Source organism: Rattus rattus, chromosome 4, assembly GCF_011064425.1.
Source record: "Rattus rattus isolate New Zealand chromosome 4, Rrattus_CSIRO_v1, whole genome shotgun sequence".
Lineage (NCBI taxonomy): Eukaryota > Metazoa > Chordata > Mammalia > Rodentia > Muridae > Rattus > Rattus rattus.
The window spans coordinates 43,119,964-43,137,466 of record NC_046157.1 but is presented as its reverse complement, the minus strand read 5'-3'; the positions used below and the strand labels follow the sequence as shown (position 1 = coordinate 43,137,466).

Below are 17,503 nucleotides of genomic sequence, written 5' to 3'. Positions count from 1 at the left end.
TTCACGCTGGTCTTTCTTTCTTTGTGTATCTTCTTCACCAGCAAAACAAAACAAAAACACAAAACAAAACAACCCTGAACAAAACAATCGGTACACAGCAAAATGAAGGAACAACAAAAAGCTCACTCCTCTCAAACATGATAGTGTATTTAGCATTCCTTATCCACATGTAAAAATATTTTTTAATGCTTGTTTTTACCCAAAGTTATTGGCTGTGTGACAATGAGATCATTATTTTTGCATTTGTCGATATGTATCACTGTAGACTTGATGCTCTCTGGCTATCTCCAGTGTGGTTATATTTTCTTTCATCAATGAATGTGCAATGCTTTCTTTTAATACTTCATTGTGGATATGTGTGGCCTTCTAGTCTTGATAAATAACTCATTATATATCATCATACACACACACATACACACACACACACACGAGAGAGAGAGAGAGAGAGAGAGAGATCAATCTGTGTGTAGTTACACTGTCATTTCTAGTGTATGTAAATAGAAGACTATATCAGAGGTACTTGCATTTAAAACTATATTTTGAAAATTATTTAGAAAAACTAGCAATACTATTTCTGTAATCAGTATATAAAACCACCATTATAAATCTCCACTTGTACTGGATGTTTCATATATTTTAGTTTCTGCTGATGTTATGCATGAAAAGGGATATATGTGGTTATATGTGTATGAATCATATGCTATTTTATTATATTTTACAATGGTCAAAATATAGGTATAATCTTTATATTACTTTCATATATACATTAAAGTACTTTGTGAGAGTGAAGCCTAGTTTATTATTTCCAGCAACATAGCTGTAAGTTTCAGCTGTTCTTTTCAAATTGGATTGAATGTTTATATGGTTCACATCAATCTTATACAGACTGGAATCTATTTTTATCTTTCCATTCTATCAGACTTACTCTCTTGTCCTAATGTTTTGTTCATTAAGCCTTTAACATAGTTAAATATCTGTGACGTACACTTTACTGCCTTTACTCATCTTAATCTTAGTAATGGAAATTAATTTTTCATATGAACTTTAAGATGAATGTTTGCAGGTTTATAAACCTTGCTAGGCTGAAAACTGAAGTATCTGCATCAAATTTCCATGTCACTTTGTATTTCTCTTTCTTTATAAGAAACTTGCAGTGAGCATTTAAGTAAAGAAATGAGGGCAACTATTAAACTTAGTAGAGAAGCATCACATAGGACTGTATTAGTAACACAAATGTCTCCCGATTCTACAATTCTGTTTAGATCTCACTGCCTCATCTTCATGATTGTCCAAGTCAGATATGGTGGAAAGAAATCTAACTCTGGTGACTGAGTTTGTCCTCGCAGGACTAACTGAGAGACCCGAGTTGCAGATTCCGCTCTTCCTGGCTTTTCTCATTATCTACCTCATCACCATGGTGGGCAACCTCGGACTGATTGCCCTCATCTGGAAGGACCCTCACCTCCACACCCCCATGTACTTATTCCTCAGCAGCTTGGCTTTTGCTGACTCATGCACTTCATCCTCTGTGACCCCCAAGATGCTTGTCAATTTTTTATCTACAGATCGTGAAATATCCCTGATTGAGTGCTACACCCAATTTTACTTTTTTTGTTCCAGTGCAACTGCAGAATGTTTCCTCCTGCTAGTGATGGCCTATGACCGCTATGTGGCCATATGCAATCCCCTCCTTTATCCAGTGGTGATGTCCAACAAGCTCTGCACTCAGTTTATAGTCATTACGTATGTTATAGGCGTTCTGAATTCAACAATTCATGTGGGTTTGCTAATTAGATTAACTTTCTGCAGGTCCAAAGTTATAGACCATTTCTACTGTGAAATTGTACAATTGTTCACAATTTCTTGCACCGATCCTACAATTAACATGCTCGTGGTGCTTATCTGTTCAATCTTTATACAAGGCTTCACATTTGCAAATATTGTAGTCTCCTATAGCCGTGTACTCTTTGCCATTCTGAGAAAGAAGTCTGAGAAGGGCAGAAGCAAAGCCTTCTCTACCTGCAGTGCCCACCTGCTCTCTGTCTTTTTGTTCTATGGTACGCTCTTCCTCATCTATATCCTTCCTGGGTCTGAGCCGGCTGAAGATAAGGAACAACTGTTTTCTTTATTTTACACAATAATAATCCCCTTGCTCAACCCATTTATTTATAGTCTGAGGAACAAAGAGGTTCTAGGAGCCCTAAGAAGACTAATAAAGAAATAAGCATTTTTCACACTTTCCAAGCGTTTTTTTCCACCTCCTTATCTTAAAATAAGAAAAGGCAAAAGCAAAAGAACCCAACACAACTCAAGTTCACTGTGTGAGCCACGACTCTGTCCTTTTAGTAAAGAATGGTTACTCAGAATGTTTCCTGAGCTCAGTATGAAGGCAGACAGTATCTGGTTTCAATTCAGTGCCTTCTGTATACATTTCCTTGCATGTACATCTAGGGATCATTAGTTAACCTAGCCTACAGCTACACTGTTTAGCCACACTGGGCTTTATTAGACATCAGCATTTTATTTATGTAAATTAGCTATTTTCTATGAATTCCTATAGTTATAAGCAGCCACTGGCAACCTTACTGATGAATAATGAGAAACATGAACTGAAATAAATGAATACCTGGCTGCAAGGATGAAAGCTAACCACTGTACTGTTAGTTATAACTGCCGGGAGGGCCAACCTCTATGGTGAGAAATATAGAGACGCACAGCCAGACATTACTCAGAGAGTAGGGCCTTAGAATACTCAGCCCTAAATGAGATGTTGCCATTAAATTTCTCCCCTCAGAGCAAAGGGAACCCCATGGGTTAGGATGTAGAAAGAAGGTAAGAGCAGGAGGGTGTAGAGGACGAAAAGAACGCAAGACTCTCTAAACCAATGTGAGTGAAGCGCCTATAAAATTAGAAACTGAAGCAGTGTGCCTAGGGCCTGCAAGGCTGGGCACCGGGTTCTCTGTGTTTTGATTTTGATTTCCAGTTTAGTGTTTTTTTTTTATGGGATTCCTGAATTTGTGAATGGGTCTCTCATTCTTGTGCCTTCTTATGAGCTCTTTTCGCTCTGTTCATTTGTCTGGTCTGACTTCAGTGTGGTAGTTTTTGTCTTCTTGTTTTTTATTTTATTCTGTTACACTTAAAAAGGAATGCATGAATAAAAACCTAGCCACTAAAGTAAAGGCTAACCAAATTTCACTTATACCTGATGGGAGGGAAAAATCAGTTCTCTCCAATAGAGTGAACCTGGATGTTTCAGGATAAGTTCATGAGTAGTTGACCAACATAAAGTAGACTCCATAGTTTTGGGTGTGTGTGTGTGTGTGTGTGTGTGTGTGTGTGTGTGTGTGTGTGTGTGTGTGTGTGTGTGCATTATGCTTAATTTGATTAAAATTTCTTTTAGATGTGGCTTTGTTTAGCTTTCTTGGTTTGTGGGGCTTTTGTTTTTGTACAGGCTTTGTTTGTTCTTTGAGAGACGACATAAAGTTGAATGGTGTAAGGGAAAGATCTCATAGAACTTAGAGCAGGGGACGAATATGATCAAAATATATTTAAATTTAAAAAGTGTTTTAAATAAAAAGAATCTTAAACTTATATATAGTAGTTACATAAATGAGCCTTAAAATACTAATGGTTGGTGATGACTCAGTGGGTGTAGGCATTCATAACCTGAGCTTGATCCTCAGGACGGTATGGTTGAGGCCATAACCAGCTCCCAAGAGTTGTCTTCTGACCTCTATGTGTACACAGTGGCAAGTACATGCTCCTCTTTATGCACATATGTATACATTTACATCCATGCAAATCAACACATGTCATTAAAATGCTAAAACATTTGTAGTTCAATAGATAAATAGGATTAGATTGGCTTAAAGTTTTGAACACCAATATTGTCAATAGCCCTTATAACAGCTCTACATGATGCTTTTGTCAATAACATCATTGCATATAACCCAATACTTAATAATTTTAAGTTTAAAAACATGCAACAAAAACAGCTGTACATATTAACTGTATAATTGCATGGATATTTCTATAAATATATGTAGAAGCTTCACATGCAAAATTTAGGAAAACTCAATCTGGTATAAAATTGGCATGTGAACGTAGCAAAGGTAAAGTTCGCCATTTATTCATCAACATAATCTATATATCTATATCTATATCTATATATATACACACATTTAAAATGATTATGTCCCCAAGGACTCAGAAAATCATGCCTGAGAATTCATAGGCAAGACTGTATAGCTATCATTTTGAATGTAGCTATAGATGGTGCAACTACTCTTTTTGTAAGTCAAGTGCACTCCTTCATTAGAAGGAAATTCTACACAACAATTGAAAATAAAGATGTTTCTTTATCTACTCCCTGTAAATATTATAGTGTTTTATTGAAAAATCTCAAGAAATGTGTGTGTGTGTGTGTGTGTGTATGTTTGTGTGTGTGTGTGTGTATACTCAGTTTTTGTGCATTAAAGAATAATTTCAACAGGCCCCCCCCAAGTTTAACATAAACCTAAGGAGCCACTGGGGTGAGGGAAAGAAAGATATTAAGGAAGGCAGGAAAGTTGAACACAAGCTGTATTAAGGGGAATGGGAAATAATGGAGAGATATTTGGATAGGGAAGGTCATGGAGGAGGGTAGAGGAGAGAACAACATGAGGAGAGAGATAACTAATGTAAAAGATGTTTGAAAAAGCCATGCGGTAACCTATTTTATAAACACACACATATTTATGTGTGCGTGTGTGTGTGTCTGTGTGTGTGTCTGTGTGTGTGTGTCTGTGTGTGCGTGTGTCTGTGTGTGCATGTGTCTGTGTGTCTGTGTGTGTGTGTGTGTGTGTGTGTGTGTGTTTGTTTACGTGTAGTGCACATATATGAAAAGATCAGTGCAAGGTGTACAGTACTTCCTCCTGAGTCATTGGTTAGGGCACACCCCAGAGACCCCCCCCCAATAGAGAGATAATTGCCATTGGTCAATATTGAAATTGAGATTTTGATGTTGAAAATGGTGAATTCTACCAAACATTTAAAGATATTATATTAATTATTTGCGAACTCTTCTAAAATTATAGGGCAAGAGAGCATATTTTACTGGGATTATAGCGGTGAATAATAAAGTGAAGGAAAAAAACAACTAACAAATAAAACCCCAGTGGTTTCATAAGTAAACAAATAAAAGTCAAAAGAGAAACAAATGCCATTTTTCTTGGAAAGAAATAAGTAAAAATATATGGATAATGTGATTATTTTAGCATAAAAGTCCTGATATAACAACTTGTGTCTTAGTACTAATTACTTAATAGTGAATGGAGTTAGAAATGTTTCATGATATAAAAGTTATATAAAATGTCAATTGGATTTCTTTGTTCTGGAAACTATAAATCAAAACCACAATTAGTAAAAATAATTCTACAATTTACAATAAATTTATAATAAATCCATAGAATTAAAATATTTATCTAATCAAAATTTTTATAAGAATATCCCAACATCATTTGCAAACTCTCCTAACAACTCAAGTATCTCTCAACTGAAGAGAGAGAGAGCAAAATGTGCTACAGCTACACAATGGGATTGTGAGCAAAAGAAAGGAATGAAATGGCCTTCCACACTGTAACATAAGTAAGTTGAATTCATATTGATTGAAAGAATTTGGAATTAACACATAAAAACATTTGGCTTTCATATGATGCAATATTTAAAATACTAAGTGAGTTGACTTTACATTTTCATGAGCTCATTTTTTAGTGTATTATGTTTTAAAAAATTATCTTTAATTTCTTTTTTTACAGTCTAGTCATTATCTCCATCCCAGTCTGCTCTTCGACAGTTCCTCATCCCATTCCTCCTTTCCTGTCTCCAAGATGTCCCTACCGGACTCCACCCCAGAAGGCTTCCCCACTCCCTGGGGCCTCAAATCTCTTGAGGGTTAGGTACATCTTCTCTCAGTGAGGCCAGACCAGGAAGTCCTCTGTTGTATATGTGTTGGGGGCCTCCTGTAAGCTGGTATATGATGCCTGGTTGGTGACTCAGTATCTGAGATCTTGGGGCGTCCAGTATAGTTGAGACTGCTGGTCCTCCTACAGGGTTGCCCTCCTCCTTAGTTTCTTCCAGTCTTTCCCTAATTCGACCACAGGAGTCCCCGGCTTCTTTCCTTTGGTTGGGCGTAAGTATCTGCATCTGACTCTTTCAGCTGCTTCAAGAACTGTGTTTTAGGAAACAGTGTCAACAAGTTTGCAACTTTGCAATTATACTTGAGCTTACAAGCTGTTTCAGCCTCATTCCCTTTCTTTTGATGATAGTTTTATAAATGTGAAGAGAACTTTTATTCTTTCATCAACAGGACATATAAGAGTGAAAAACCTGCAACTATTCAACCCTTGGTTTACATATTCTTAAAGAAATTTTGTAACTTTTACTTGAAACTCAACAAGCTCCCCAAGTTAAAAACAAGATATAGATTTTGCTGTATTTCGGAGTGGAGAAAGGGGTGGTTTTATGGACTTAAGGATCCTGGTCTTTCTCATCAGAGTTCTGTGAATGTTTATGTGGAGAGAGCCACATGTGTGAGAGCAATGGTGATCTCAGTGGTTTGCCATTTTATCAAGATGACACCGGCCCCAAATACAAAGTATTTCCATAGAGAAAGGTGAAACACACACACACACACACACACACACACACACACACAGAGATAGAGAGAGAGACAGAGGTTATGAAAATTTTACTTTAATATACAAGGAGAGGATAGAAACTTCTGAAAATTTGAGAAATAGTTTCAATAGACATCAGCATGTTTCCTACATGCAGCAAAATGCTGGGTCCTTTTTATGTATCCAGTCTGTTACTCTTTGTCTTTTTATCAGGGAAAAAGATGTTAAGAAAGATTAAGTACTAGTGATTATTGTATCCTGTTATTTTTATTGTTAGTGGTGGAATTATGTTTGTGTGTCTCCTTTTGGTTTTGTTGTAAGGAGATTACTTTCTTGCTTTTTCTAGGGTGTAATTTCTCTCCTCATGTTGGAGTTTACCTTCATAGGGCTGGATTTGTGGGAAGATTTTTGCATGTATATTCATAAGAGTGGTCTGTCTACAATTTGCTTTTTTGTTAAGTCTTTTCATGGATTGGGTATAAAATGTTTAGTTGAGGAATACATGTTTTACATACATTTTATCTAAGATCAAATAGTGGCAAGATATGTTTATAGTGCCTGGTGGCATTTTGGAACAGGCAGGGAAAGGAACAAAAGTGAGCTTTAAAATCTGATCAAAAAATGAAAGACTCCTTTAGGAGGGACAAAAAAATGGAGATGAGATTGAAGGAAGGGCCATCTGGTGACTGCTCCACTTGGGGATCCATCCTGTCTGCAAACGCCAAACCCTACACTGTTGCCATTGCCAAGAGGCACTTGCTGACAGGAAACTGGTGTGACTGCTCCTTGGGAGGTTCAGCCAGCCACTAACCAATACAAATGTGCATACTTGGAATCAGCCATCAGACTGAGTTCAGGGACCTTGGTGGGGGATGTGGCAGAAGAACTGAAGGAGCTAAGGAGGATTACACCCTATAGAAAGAACAACATCAGCTACCCAGACCACTCAGTGCTCCCAGGAACCAGACCACAAACCAAGGGAGAGATCCATGGCTCCAGCTACATATGTAGCAGAGGATGACCTTGTCTGACATCAGTGGGAGGGGAGGCCCTTAGTACTGTGGAAGTTTGATGTCCTAGAGTACTGGTATGCTGGAGCAGGTGGGCAGGACTGGGGTGTTGGGTGGGGAAACACCCTCATAGAGGCAAAGAAGGAAGAGAAGTAAGTTGTGGGATGTTGGAGGGGGGACTTGTGGAGGGGTAACTGGGAAATGGGATATCATTTGAGATATAAACAAATGGAATGATTAATAAAAATAAGAAGAGGTAACCCAATCACAGAAAAACACACAGGGTATGCACTCATCGATAAGTGGCTATTAGCCCAGATGCTCGAATTACCCTAGATGCACAGAATACATGAAACTCAAGGATGACCAAAATGAGATTGCTTCACTCCTTCTTGAAAAGGGGAACAAGAATACCCTTGGGAGGGAATAGGGAGGCAAAGTGTAGAACAGAGGCAGAAGGAACACCCATTCAGAGCCTGCCCCACATGTGGCCCATACATACACAGCCACCAAACTAGATAAGATGGATGAAGCAAAGAACTGCAGGCTGACAGGAACCGGATGTAGATCTCTCCTGAGAGACACACCCAGCATACAGCAAATACATAGGCGAATGCTAGTAGCAAACCACTGAACTGAGAATGGGACCCCCGTTGAAGGAATCAGAGAAAGGACTGAAAAAGCTTGAAGGGGCTTGAGACCCCATATGTACAACAATGCCAACCAACCAGAGCTTCCAGGGACTAAGCCACTACCTAAAGACTATACATGGACTGACCCTGGACTCTGACCTCATAGGTAGCAATGAATATCCTAGTAAGAGCACGAGTAGAAGGGGAAGCCCTTGGTCCTGCCAAGACTGAACCCCCAGTGAACGTGATTGTTGGGGGGAGGGCGGTAATGTGGGGAGGATGGGGAGGGAAAGCACATATAGAAGAGGAAGGGGAGGGGCTAGGGGGATGTTGAACCAGAAACTGGGAAAGGGAATAACAATCGAAATGTAAAAAAGAAATACCCAAGTTAATAAAGACAGAGAAAAAAAAGATTGATCCTGAAATTAAAAAAAAGAAATTAGAAAAAAAATAAAAAAGGAGGGGAAATGAGGTAAATAAAGAAGGTAGAAATAGCATAAAGGTAAATTTGGGGAATTGCACGTTGAATTGCTATAAGAATTGCCAGTCATAATTTCTCAATAAAATTTAATTAAAGACTTTTTCAATTTTTAGCAATATTTTCTAAGTTTGTATTTGTTTACAGAAACATAACACTTCCTCATCCTAAAGTATAAATATGCTGTGTTTCTATGCTGTCAATTATATCATTCATGTCTCTTTCATAGGTATTACACTACTACAACAGCTATTATATATATAGTCTCATAATGAGAAACATATGAACCTATTAAATTGTTTTAATTTGATTTCTGCTATTTTTATTTTATTATACTAGAACATTTTGTTAAAACTCTTTTGATGTGTCTTAGTTAGGGTTTTATAGCTGTGTGAAGATGCTATGATCAAGGCATCTCTAATACTGACAACCATTTAATTGGAGCCAGCTAACAGTTTCAAAGGTTCAGTCCATTATCATCATGGCAAGAGGCATGGCAGCATGTAGGCAGAGATGGTGTTAAAGAAGGAGCTGAGATGTCTACGTCTTGATCTGAAGGCAGCCAGGAGACTGACTCTTCCTTGCTGGGCAGAGCATGAGCACTAGGAACCCTGAAAGTCCCACCTATAGTGACACACTTTCTCTAACATGGCCACACATCCTAATAGTACAACATCCCATGAACCAAGCATGTTCAAACCACTGTTTCTGACTGCCATGGGCATGTTCAAACACGTGAGTCTATGAGAGCTATAACTAACCATAGAATAATGCAAATACATTTAGTCCAACTTCAAAGGACTCATAGTCTATAACATTCTCAACGAAGTTAAAAGTCCAAGTTCATGCATTTGCCTGTGAACTAGAAAATATCATCCGGAGTGAGATAGCCTAGACACAAAAGAACACACATGGAATGTACTCACTGATAAGTGGATACTAGCCCAAAAGCTCAGAATACCCATAATACAATCCACAGACTATGTTAGGTTTAAGAAGAAGGAAGATCAAAGTGTGGATACTTTAGTCCTAGTTTGGAGGGGAGAGGGGGCTAAAATAATCATGGTAGGTAGAAGGAAGGAGAGACCTGGAAGGGAGAGAGGAAGGGAAGGGGAAATGGGGTGCAGGATCAGGTATGGAAAGAGACAGGATAGAAGTACAGTGGTTCAGGAAGATGAATAGAGATATGTAGCAGTGTGGGGTGGGCAACTGGGGGTAGCCACTAGAAAGTCTCAGATGATAGGGAAGCAAAAGGTTCCCAAGACCCAAAGGGGATGACTAGCCAAAATATCCAACAAAGGGGATATAGAACCTGTAGAGACCACCTACAGTAGATAGGCATGGTCCCAGTTGAGGGATGGTGTTACCAATCTATCTCAAAATTTTAACCAAGAATTGTTCTTGTCTAAAGGAAACACAGTGACAAAATAATGGAGCAGAGACTGAAAAAAAGGCCATCCAGAGACCCCTCCCCTTACTTAAGAATCCATTCCATTTACAGATACCAAACTCCAATATTATTGCTGATTCCAAGAAGTGCTTGCTGACAGGAGCCTGGTATAGCTGTTCCCTGAGATGCCCTGACAGCATCTGACTACTACAGATGCACACACTCACAGCCAACTATTGAACAGAGCAAGAGACACCAATGGCTGAGTTAGGGGAAGGAATTAAGGAACTGAAAGGGATTGCAACCCACAGGGAAAAAATATCAATTAACTGGATCTCCTGGAGCTCTCAGGGACTAAACCACAACCAGAGTATGCATGGAGGGATCTATGGCTCCAGCTACATATGTAGCAGAGGATTGCCTGATCAGGCATCAATGTGAGGAGAGGCCCTTGATCCTGGAAAGGTTTGATGCCCCAGTGTAGGCAGATGCTAGAGCAGTGAGGAAGGAATGGAAGGGTGGATAGAACAACAGCCTCACAGAGGCAAAGGGAGAGGGGAATGGGAAGTTTGAGGAGAGGACACCATGTGGAAGGGCAATGAAATTGGAAATGTAAATATATAAAATAACCAATAGAAAAACAGTCCAAGTTCAAAGTTTCTTCTGAGATTCTTCCAATCACTTAAATATAATCCCCTGTAAAATCAAAATAAAAAGAAGCAGATGACATGCATCCAACATCACAAGACATACACTACCATCCCAAAACTTCATAGTGAAGAAATATTGGACCAAAGCAAGACCAAAACCCAGACCGGCAAACTCCAAACCCTGTATCTTCAATGTCTGATGTCAAAGCATTCTTCAGACCACCAACTCCTTTCGTCTTTGTTGACTGAAACAGACTTCTTCCTCTTAGGCTATTTCCATTCCTTGTTAGCAGCTTTTCTTGGCAGGCACATGCTCTGGCATCTCTAAAATCTTGGGGTTTCTATGGCAACATAAAATTTACACCTTCTTGTTCCAATGTCTGAGATCCACACAAGATCTTCTGGGGTCCTCCTAAGGGTCTGGCTCATATCCTGCTCTGCTCTCTGTAGCACTCTAGGCAGGGGTTGACTCTATTCCTCTGCATCTGCAGTTCTGTGTTCTTGGTGGTCATCCCATCGAACTGGCATCTCCATTACAGTATCATCTTCTACTGCAACTACGCTTCACCAGTACTCTTTCATAGCTCTCTTCATGATATCAGGCCTCCTCAACTTCTTTGTATGCACCCTCAGTCCTGGGCCATCAACATAACTAAGGCTGTTTCTTCACTAATGGCCTTTCCTGGCATCTCACAGTGCCAAGCTTCAGATGATCTCTCTGACCCCATTATGCCTCAAAACCAGTACCACCTGGGTGATTCTTATATATTATCAAGTCCAGTTGCAGCATAAGGTACAATTTTGGCTATCTCTGAAACACAGCTTCTTTGTGCTCTCAGAAAACACTGCCCAGAAGATTTTACTGATGATACTTTCTTCCCAATCACCACAAATTCTTAGCTGAAGCTATCTAGAATCAATTGTCTGTGTAACCCCTTGTATCACTAACTTTAAATCTAGAACCACAGGGCCAAAGCTGCCAAGTTCTGCTGCTGCCTGGGATTGGAACATGGTCTCTTTGTCCTATTACATTATTATTAGCATTTTGTTTCCCAACTTCTTCACTACCTAAGCTTGGAAGTCCTGGAACTTCTCTGTAGACTGAACTTCAAGTCAGAGACCTATGTGCCTTTCTCCTTAATTCTGGGATTAAAGACATGTACCACCACAACTGGACTGAAACTTTTCTTCTGCTTGAAATTTGCACTATCATAGGCTATCCGTGAACTGAGATTTCTGCTTGTTTCTGTTTCATGGGATTAAATGTATGTACCACTATGCCTAGACTTAAATTTTTCATGTCAAGTATGCATCAAGATCTGGATCAAAAGTCTGTGTCTTCCAACCTCAAATTCTGAATCACAAGTGTGCCCCACATTCCTGGATTGTAGTTCATTTCTGATTTAAAGTTCAAATGAAAATATTAACAAGGTAATGATTTCTAAGCTGATATAACTATTCCTTGTTCAACTGCAAGCACATAAACAATAAACTTAGCTGGGTCTTGCCCTTGGGTCACCATTCCCTTAATTCCATTTAATATTCTTGAATGAGGGATTTAGCTTCGTTGCACCTCTCAATGTCCTTTTACTACTTGAACCATACATTTTGTATTTCTCTGTTCTAAGTTTGCTATGCTTGATCAAAATGTTATTCATGAGAATAAACAAGAGGTCACAGTCTTTGTAAGGGTTTTTGAGACATCCTCTGTCAATTTAACTAATTTAAATCTCTTCACCCTAGTCTTAGGAAACCTCTTCAGCCAAGAGCAAAAAGAAGCAAAATTTTTCACCAAAAAAAATCATAAGAATGATCTCCAAAATTCAAATCACCCTCAGTACCAGTGTCTTCTGTATTCCTACTAGGATGATCTATTAAATCCCACTTCAATCATTCCATGGATTTCCAAATTCAAAGTCCCCAATTCACATTCCTTCAACAAAAACATGATCAGGTCTATCATAGCAATACCCTAGTCCTTGGTATAAACTTCTCTCTTAGAGTTTTGTTGCTGTGAAGAGACACCATGACTAAGGCATCTTTCATAAAGGCAAACGTTTAGTTGGGGCTGGCTTACAGTGTCAGTCCATTTTTATCATGGTGAGAAGCATGACATTATGCAGGTAGATGTGCTGCTAGAGAAGTTGAAAGTTCTATATCTTGGTCTGAAGGCAGCCAGAAGGAGACTGACTCTTCGTCCTGAGGCAGAGCTTGAGCATTAGGACCTCTCAAAGACTTCCTACACAGTGACACACTTCCTCCAACAAGACCCCATCTCCTAATAGTAGTACTTCCCATGTCGCAAGCATTTTCAAAACACTACAGCATAATTTGAAATTTATTTTAAGTATTTTAAAGAAATGGATATATATATATACACAAGAGTTCATTTAAATGCTAGCTCTTGAGAAGTGGAATATGTTCAGAAGGAAAGTGCATTTAAAGCACAAGATGAGTATGAATAAATGTGTTTACATACCCCGCAGCACATCATACAAATGCCAGTAGAAAAAGACTTCAAGTTTCACTTGATAAGATCATGGCCCCACATACAGCATTATTGGTGTGGGGGATATAGAAAGGAGGATTGCTGGGGTTAGGATAATATGAACCTAACTCTGTAGAAAGATCTTGTTCAAGAAAATAAGGTGATAGAGCAGGATGACAAGGGAACTCATTTAGCCTTCTCATATGTGTGCATGGCCAAATGTAACTATGTAAATAAGTATACATACACTATACATATATACTCCATACATTCATATGCACACAAGACAGCGACAAAAATATTCTAGGGCAAGTGCAATACAAATATTTTTAGCAAGTAAACAAAGTTTAGCTACATGCAGCCACATGTTTTTTGTGGTATTTTAATACAATTATACCTAATAATGATATGAGACCTAAGTATTTCTCTTTAGCAATTTTTCCAGTGAATTTTTTACTTGCTTATTTCTCAAACTGTAAATAATTGGGTTCAGTACAGGAATTATAACAGTGTAAAATACAGAGTCCATCATATCTTGATCATCTACTTGTGGAGATGCAGGACACACATACATGAAGAGAAGGGAGCCATAGTATAAAGATACAGAGAGGAGATAAGCTCCGCAGGTAGAAAAAGCTTTTTTTATGCCTTTGATAGATTTCTGCTTTAGGATGGAAAATAGAACAAGTGTATAGGAGATAAGAATAGTCAAAATACTGAAAACCTGAATGGAGCCAGACAAAATAAAAAGCATCAGGTAATTAAGAGAGGGGTCACTACAGGAGATCTTTAACAGTGGCATAATATCACAATAAAAGTGATGTATTACATTAGAATCACAGAATGTTATTCTGAATAAAAAGCCTTCATGAATCAAAACGTGAATAAATCCACCTATAAAGGACATTGTTAGAAGACGTACACAGAGCCTATTTGTCATGATGACTGGGTAGAGTAAAGGTTTGCATATGGCCACATAACGGTCATAGGCCATGGCTGCCAAGAGAAAACATTCTGTGGTTGCACTGATTCCAAATGAAAAAAACTGTATCATGCATTCAGAGAAAGAGATCAGTTTACTCTTGGTGAAAAAGTCTAGTAGCATCTTTGGTGTCACTGTGGAGGATAACCAGGTATCCACAAAAGCTAAACTCCCAAGAAATAAGTACATGGGGATGTGAAGGTGAGGGTCATTCCAGATGAGAGTGATCAGACCAAGGTTGCCCACAACGGTGATGAGATAGATGACCAAGAACAGCAGGAACAGCGGGATTTTCCACTGGGGCAGATGACTGAGTCCTGTGAGAACAAATTCTGTCAGCAGTGTTGTATTCTCTATTCCCATGTCCTTACTGGATGTCTCTGAAATGAAAGGCAGTAAAAGTCACACATCATTTACTCTGTGTGTGGAAGAGCAATTTCTCAATTGTGTAATTTAAAGGCAGCAAAATAATTATACAATTGCCCTTTTATATTATCTAATGTTATGATAATGATGGAAAGTATCCTTGAGATTGGTAAATGATGTAAGTTTGAGATCCAAATTCTAAATGTGACTATATCAGCAGATTCATGGGAAACAAAATGTCTTCCAACATTTGTAAAATGTGTAGAAGTCTCGTTTGCCTGGGTAGAAATTTTTATATCTAAGTTGTATATTATGAGCCCAGAGAAATGATGTTTTATGCACCTGCATTTTAAAGTAGACAGAAATGGATGGTCTCTACCAATTAGAATTATAGTGCTGGTGAATATTAAGAATAAATTCTCACTGGCAAAATGCTTCAAGATAAGTTCTAAAGTAATTGCACAGTAGTGAAACAAAACAGGTTTCTTGGAGGGGAAACTGGAAGCAATAGTATTAGAAAGCCCTTAATTTATTCAGAGACTCTTAAGCAGAGCATATATCAGGATTTCTGGGAACATTTGTGAGTAAATAAAACATAGAAATTGATGCATTAGTATAAAAAGAGCTTAAGAGTCTACCTTTAAACAACATCCCCAAATGACTTTAAACTGTGGAAAGTCAAACAGATATGTGATAGGACACTCTGGGAAATTAGAAGAATGGTAAATCACAAAATATTCACAATACAGACCTACTACTAAGCAGTGGTGTATGGGATGCTAACTAGATGTTCAATGAAAAAGGAAACAATGAACTCTTTGTGAACTTTGTAATGAGTCTCTTAAACTTGAGCTTGAGAAATTACATGTATTAGTCTGCCACTTTTGTCATCAACAGAAGAGTTGATCTACCGAGATTTGAGAATAACCTATGATCTGGTCTTTTCTGTCTTGTTCAATAAGTCACTCCACTCGTCACCAGAAATTTTATATTAGAACCAATAGTTCTTGTTGTAATAAAGAGCCTGTTATTCCAGTGAAAATATATAAATAAACCCTGGGAAGAACATAAATGGATAGTTAATGTTTTAATCCCTAAGAAAGAAAAGGTAATAGGAGTAAAATGGTGCATTACAATTGACTATGGATCCTTGCATGAGAACACATAAGGATTTTACAAGGCTTTGGTGAAAAGTTTTCTGCACATGATAGAGCCAATATTGGAAAATAGGAGAAATATGGGAAAATAAGAAGGAAATGGGGTACAGGAATGCTAAAAATAGTCTAAGAAATATAGAGGACAATTGGCATTTGTCAATCACAAATTTGTCGAGGCTGAAGAGAGCTTTTCAGCTAAGGACAAGTGAGTGAGATTATAAGGAGAGGACACTGTGGTGAGGAAAAGCATGAGAAAGATAAGCAAAAATGAACAAACAAATAAAAGCAAAAGAAAGAAAAAATCTATAAAAGGAAATTTAATGTAGCTTCCGTATAGTAGGGAGGGCATAAAACCCTAATCAGACAACTTATACCAGCAAATAAATACTGCACAGTGTGAAAAGGTTACCTTTCGTTTGCTTGTTTGCCACTAAGGTCACAGAGAGGACACCCCCATCTCACCTCCACCAAACATCCAGCCTATGCCTATTACTCTTAGCTACCCTCCAGAACCTGGTAACAAGATCCTGTTTTCACATAAATCACATACTTAAGTCACAGACTGTAAAGAAATGAATTAAATACTAGATTCATGAGATCTTAAAGGTCATTATGCTAAAATTAAAACATTTTTAAAAACACCTTTAAATAAAACAAATCAAGTTTTTTGATTATTCATATTTAGTAATAAGGTTAAAATATCCAGGTAATTCTTTGTTATAATCCTTATTTATATATAGCTGTAGGAATCAAATCCAAATAAACTATAATGGAGTAAAAATAATTCTTGAATATTTATGGAAAGCATGATGGATATAATAAAATTCATTTCTCACTTACGCATATCTTAAAAGAAACCACTGAGATCTTTAAAATGTGTTGGCCTCTCTAAACCAGAAAAGAATACAACATCACAGGAAGGCAGTAATGTTTGTAGCAATTCCTTTCACAGTGAGGCATTTTGGAAATTTAAATACAGATACACAAATATAACATTTTGTTTATATGAACTCCGCCCTTCAACACAAGAATCAATTGTACCCTTGCAAGCTTTTCATAGAAGAGGATGTATTAGAGAATTAAAATCCCTATTGGCTTAACTGTTCTCTGGAGAAGAAAGTAAGGCTGCTCTACTGGGCACCATTGATTTGGACCCCAATGAAATGTCCAAATTGGTCCCACAGAGTACCACAAAGTTTAACATTAAAATTTCTAATGCTTTAAAAGTCTTGAATATTAACTATTGAAATTTCAGAGACATCCTGCTCCCTTCTCAAGGGCATAGACTGGTAAGAGCAATCCTTCCTTACCTCCATTTTCATGCTTCTTGGCAGCCCACAAATCTACCCTGGATCCCACATCCAGTCGCCCAACTTAATCTGCCTCCCCCTGCATCCCATAAGGTCTGTTCTGGGACTGCCCTACATATCACCACTCATAGGCTCTTTCTTCTCTATATCCTACCTCTCCATCCAGCCATAAATCTCACAATCTTCTTCAGTGTTTAGACTGGACCCAGTATATCTGCCATGACAAACAGGTCACTTCTCTGTATCTAACATCTATATCTATTCATACACTCCATAACCTTCTACAGTGTCTCTCACAGACCCACTATATCTGCCGCCATCCTCAGTTCCCTTGTTTTACTTATATGACATTGATCCTTTCTTCTACGTAGTCACTTAGGGCTA

At 38.1% G+C, this 17,503-nt stretch overlaps 2 protein-coding genes across 2 annotated transcripts; one reads left to right on the top strand and one right to left on the bottom strand.

Moving 5' to 3' along the window:
- Positions 1-1,291: 1,291 nt before the first annotated feature.
- Positions 1,292-2,224, top strand: LOC116897952 (olfactory receptor 5AC1-like). Its single transcript, XM_032899351.1, has one exon. The coding sequence runs from the start codon at positions 1,301-1,303 to the stop codon at positions 2,222-2,224; it is 924 nt and encodes a 307-aa protein (XP_032755242.1). The 5' UTR covers positions 1,292-1,300.
- An 11,495-nt stretch (positions 2,225-13,719) lies between these two features.
- Positions 13,720-14,655, bottom strand: LOC116897951 (olfactory receptor 187-like). Its single transcript, XM_032899350.1, has one exon. It carries the CDS (start codon positions 14,647-14,649, stop codon positions 13,720-13,722), a length of 930 nt encoding a protein of 309 aa, XP_032755241.1. The 5' UTR covers positions 14,650-14,655.
- Between the last annotated feature and the right edge of the window lie 2,848 nt (positions 14,656-17,503).

Excerpts from the sequence above, each read along its gene's own strand:
- LOC116897952 (XM_032899351.1), top strand. The coding sequence starts at position 1,301 with ATGGTGGAAAGAAATCTAACTCTGGTGACTGAGTTTGTCCTCGCAGGA.
- LOC116897951 (XM_032899350.1), bottom strand. The coding sequence starts at position 14,649 with ATGGGAATAGAGAATACAACACTGCTGACAGAATTTGTTCTCACAGGA.